At 45.2% G+C, this 2,500-nt stretch overlaps 1 protein-coding gene across 1 annotated transcript in view; it reads right to left on the reverse strand.

Annotated features, from left to right (window-relative positions):
* rtn4r (reticulon 4 receptor) overlaps nucleotides 1-2,318 on the reverse strand; it is a gene marked incomplete at its 3' end in the record, with an annotated part of 54,382 nt that extends 52,064 nt beyond the window's left edge. The window contains exon 1 of the mRNA XM_084440248.1: nucleotides 2,207-2,318. Within this exon, the coding sequence (XP_084296374.1) occupies nucleotides 2,207-2,228 (22 nt within the window). The 5' untranslated portion in view covers nucleotides 2,229-2,318. The remainder of the gene's footprint in view (nucleotides 1-2,206) is intronic.
* Nucleotides 2,319-2,500: the final 182 nt, after the last annotated feature.

The following is a 2,500-nucleotide window of genomic DNA, read 5'->3' on the forward strand; positions in this document are numbered from 1 at the left end:
CCCCTGAAACTCATTCCATGCTCTAGGATTAGATTTGAATTCTGCTCGTTGGGGAGTCGACCTTTTTCAATTTCTTTGATAGGGTCTGGTTTTACAGAGACCTGCGTCTCCTAGCAGCCAACCACAACAGAGGACAGAGAACTGCTATCTCCTTAACGCTTCACTGAGCCAAGTGTCATTTCCTTCCTCCACTAACTAGGTCTTGGCTTAACACTCCAAACACACTCCAAAAACACGCTGTGCTGAGGAAGACTGTGTTGAGTGCAGTTGACCGCTGGAGGTTTATCCCGGCCCTCATAAGAGCAGGACTCTCCTGTTCTATTGGCCTGGTGCCAGACATGGCCAATCCCGTTTAGCCTTGCTGCCTTATCTGAGAAACCTCTATTAGTGCAGCAGTGAGAAGCCGGCACAACACCTTCTATCAACGATCCTTATGTGAACGGCCCTGGGGAATTTAGATCATGTCATTTTCCCACCCACCTTTTTCACCACCTCGTTTCTCATATTCACACTCATTACATACAGTACATCTCACAGACTGGGAATACATGGTGAGATTTACCTGAAAATTGGGCAAGGTGATATTTATGTCTGTCTCCCTTAATTTTATTCTCTAACTCTCTGCTCTCTCTCTCCTCTCTCTCTATGTTTCTCTATCTATCTCTCTCTCTCTCCTCTCTCTCTCTCTCTCCTCTCTCTCTACCCCCCCCCCCCCCCCCATTCACTTAAACACACCCAGGCAAACAAACAGAAATCCATTTCTAATTCCCTTTTAGAATAGAGAAAATGGCATGTCGCATTGTGAATGTATAGCATGACTTTTGATCGTATGGAATGCCGCTGTGCGGATCAAGGTTGTTATTCATGTCTGTGCCTTCTCTCTTTCGGATGAGACATTGAAAACAATAACCCCGTACCAATAACAGTATTTGTATGGAAATGAGGAATGGCAGGCATTCTTCTCACAGTGTTGCCAGAGCAATAGCAGTGTTAACTGATAGAACAGCTCTCATTGTGCGGTTCCTAGTTTCTGGGGAAGGCGGCTGAGTTCCATAATGGTTTCATCCATTTTTTTGTGCTGTATTCAGTTTGCTTGGCGGTTCACAGAAAAGAGACATATTTAGGCCTTCTCGGTTGAAACACAGGACAGGCTGACGACGTGTCCCTCCCATCAGCAACCGGTGTCTTTGAGGGTTTCAAATTAGAATTCGTAATATCAACCCACTGAAAAACACTCAAATAAATAAAAATAAAAACACTTGAATGTCTAGTGCAGACAACTACTGTAGCTAATCAGGGCCTTAGGACCATGCCAAAGAGATGGCACATACATAGGCCTATAATATGAAAGACAATATACAAATAGATTCCTCTGGGATTTGAAGTGGTGAAATACACTGTAGTGCAACTGCAGCATCGTCACTCTGTTTTAACGTTTTAGCACAGTAATACACAGCATGAGAGAAAGGGAGTCTAGGAAGCATATTGCGTAAGAACTGTGTGATGTGGCGTTTGTGTGTGTGTGTGTGTGTGTGTGTGTGCGTGCGCGCGCGCGCGCGCGTGCACAGGCGAGGGAGGGACATCTAATTTAGTGTTTTTTAAAAAGTCATGTCAGATATGTTGGCTAGTCTCACATCACAGCTCACGTTTTCGTATCCCTGTATGTAAACACACACACACACACACACACAGTCGAGGTCGCGCCAGCTGCAGACTTCATCAAAGGTCTTCTGAAGAGAGAGAGAGGCTGAAGCGAAGTTGCGATACCCGTTCTGTCCAGTGACCGCTGCATATCATCACATTAATAGTTAGCTAATGTGCCGTCCCAATTACCGTGTAACTGCCGACCACAAGCCCACAGGGTGCACCTGTTTACACGATCGATGATATCATAGTCTACTTTGACTGTGAATTATGCTTGAATAAAAGCCAACCTGCACGAAGAGCCACACGAAACGAACCAGTGATATTCCATGCTCTCTACAAAATCGCCAAGCATGAAATCTAATTGTGTGTAAAGTAGTTTGAGAGTAAACATCCGCTAGATAACAACATTACAGAGCTCTGCGGGGCAGCGCGCGCGGTGCAACGACACCCACTATGTCGATTTTATTAGTGCGTAATATAAGCACCGTCCCCATGAATAGAAATAAACTAAAAACTTTAAAACTGTCGTTAGCCTTGTTCAAGACTGTTTTCTACTCACCGTCAACAAGAGTGATCCTCATGGTTTATGAATAAATCCAGCTATACTGTTAAATTCCTGAGGAGGACTGTTTACGGAGGCAGTATATCCGTTCTGTGTTGCAATCAATAGATAGGCTATTACAAATCCGGGGCAGGGTTAGTCGCGTACCCTCAGCACCATGACATTCAAACTTCAGCCGGAGGTCTTCCCACAGAGGCCGTCTGGAGAACCGCGTCTCCGGATGGATCCGCGCTCAGTCATTTGGGCAGTGAGTGATGCAAAAACTACAAGGATAATCTCCAAACTGCGACA

This window comes from Borostomias antarcticus, assembly GCF_949987555.1.
Source record: "Borostomias antarcticus genome assembly, chromosome: 6".
NCBI lineage: Eukaryota > Metazoa > Chordata > Actinopteri > Stomiiformes > Stomiidae > Borostomias > Borostomias antarcticus.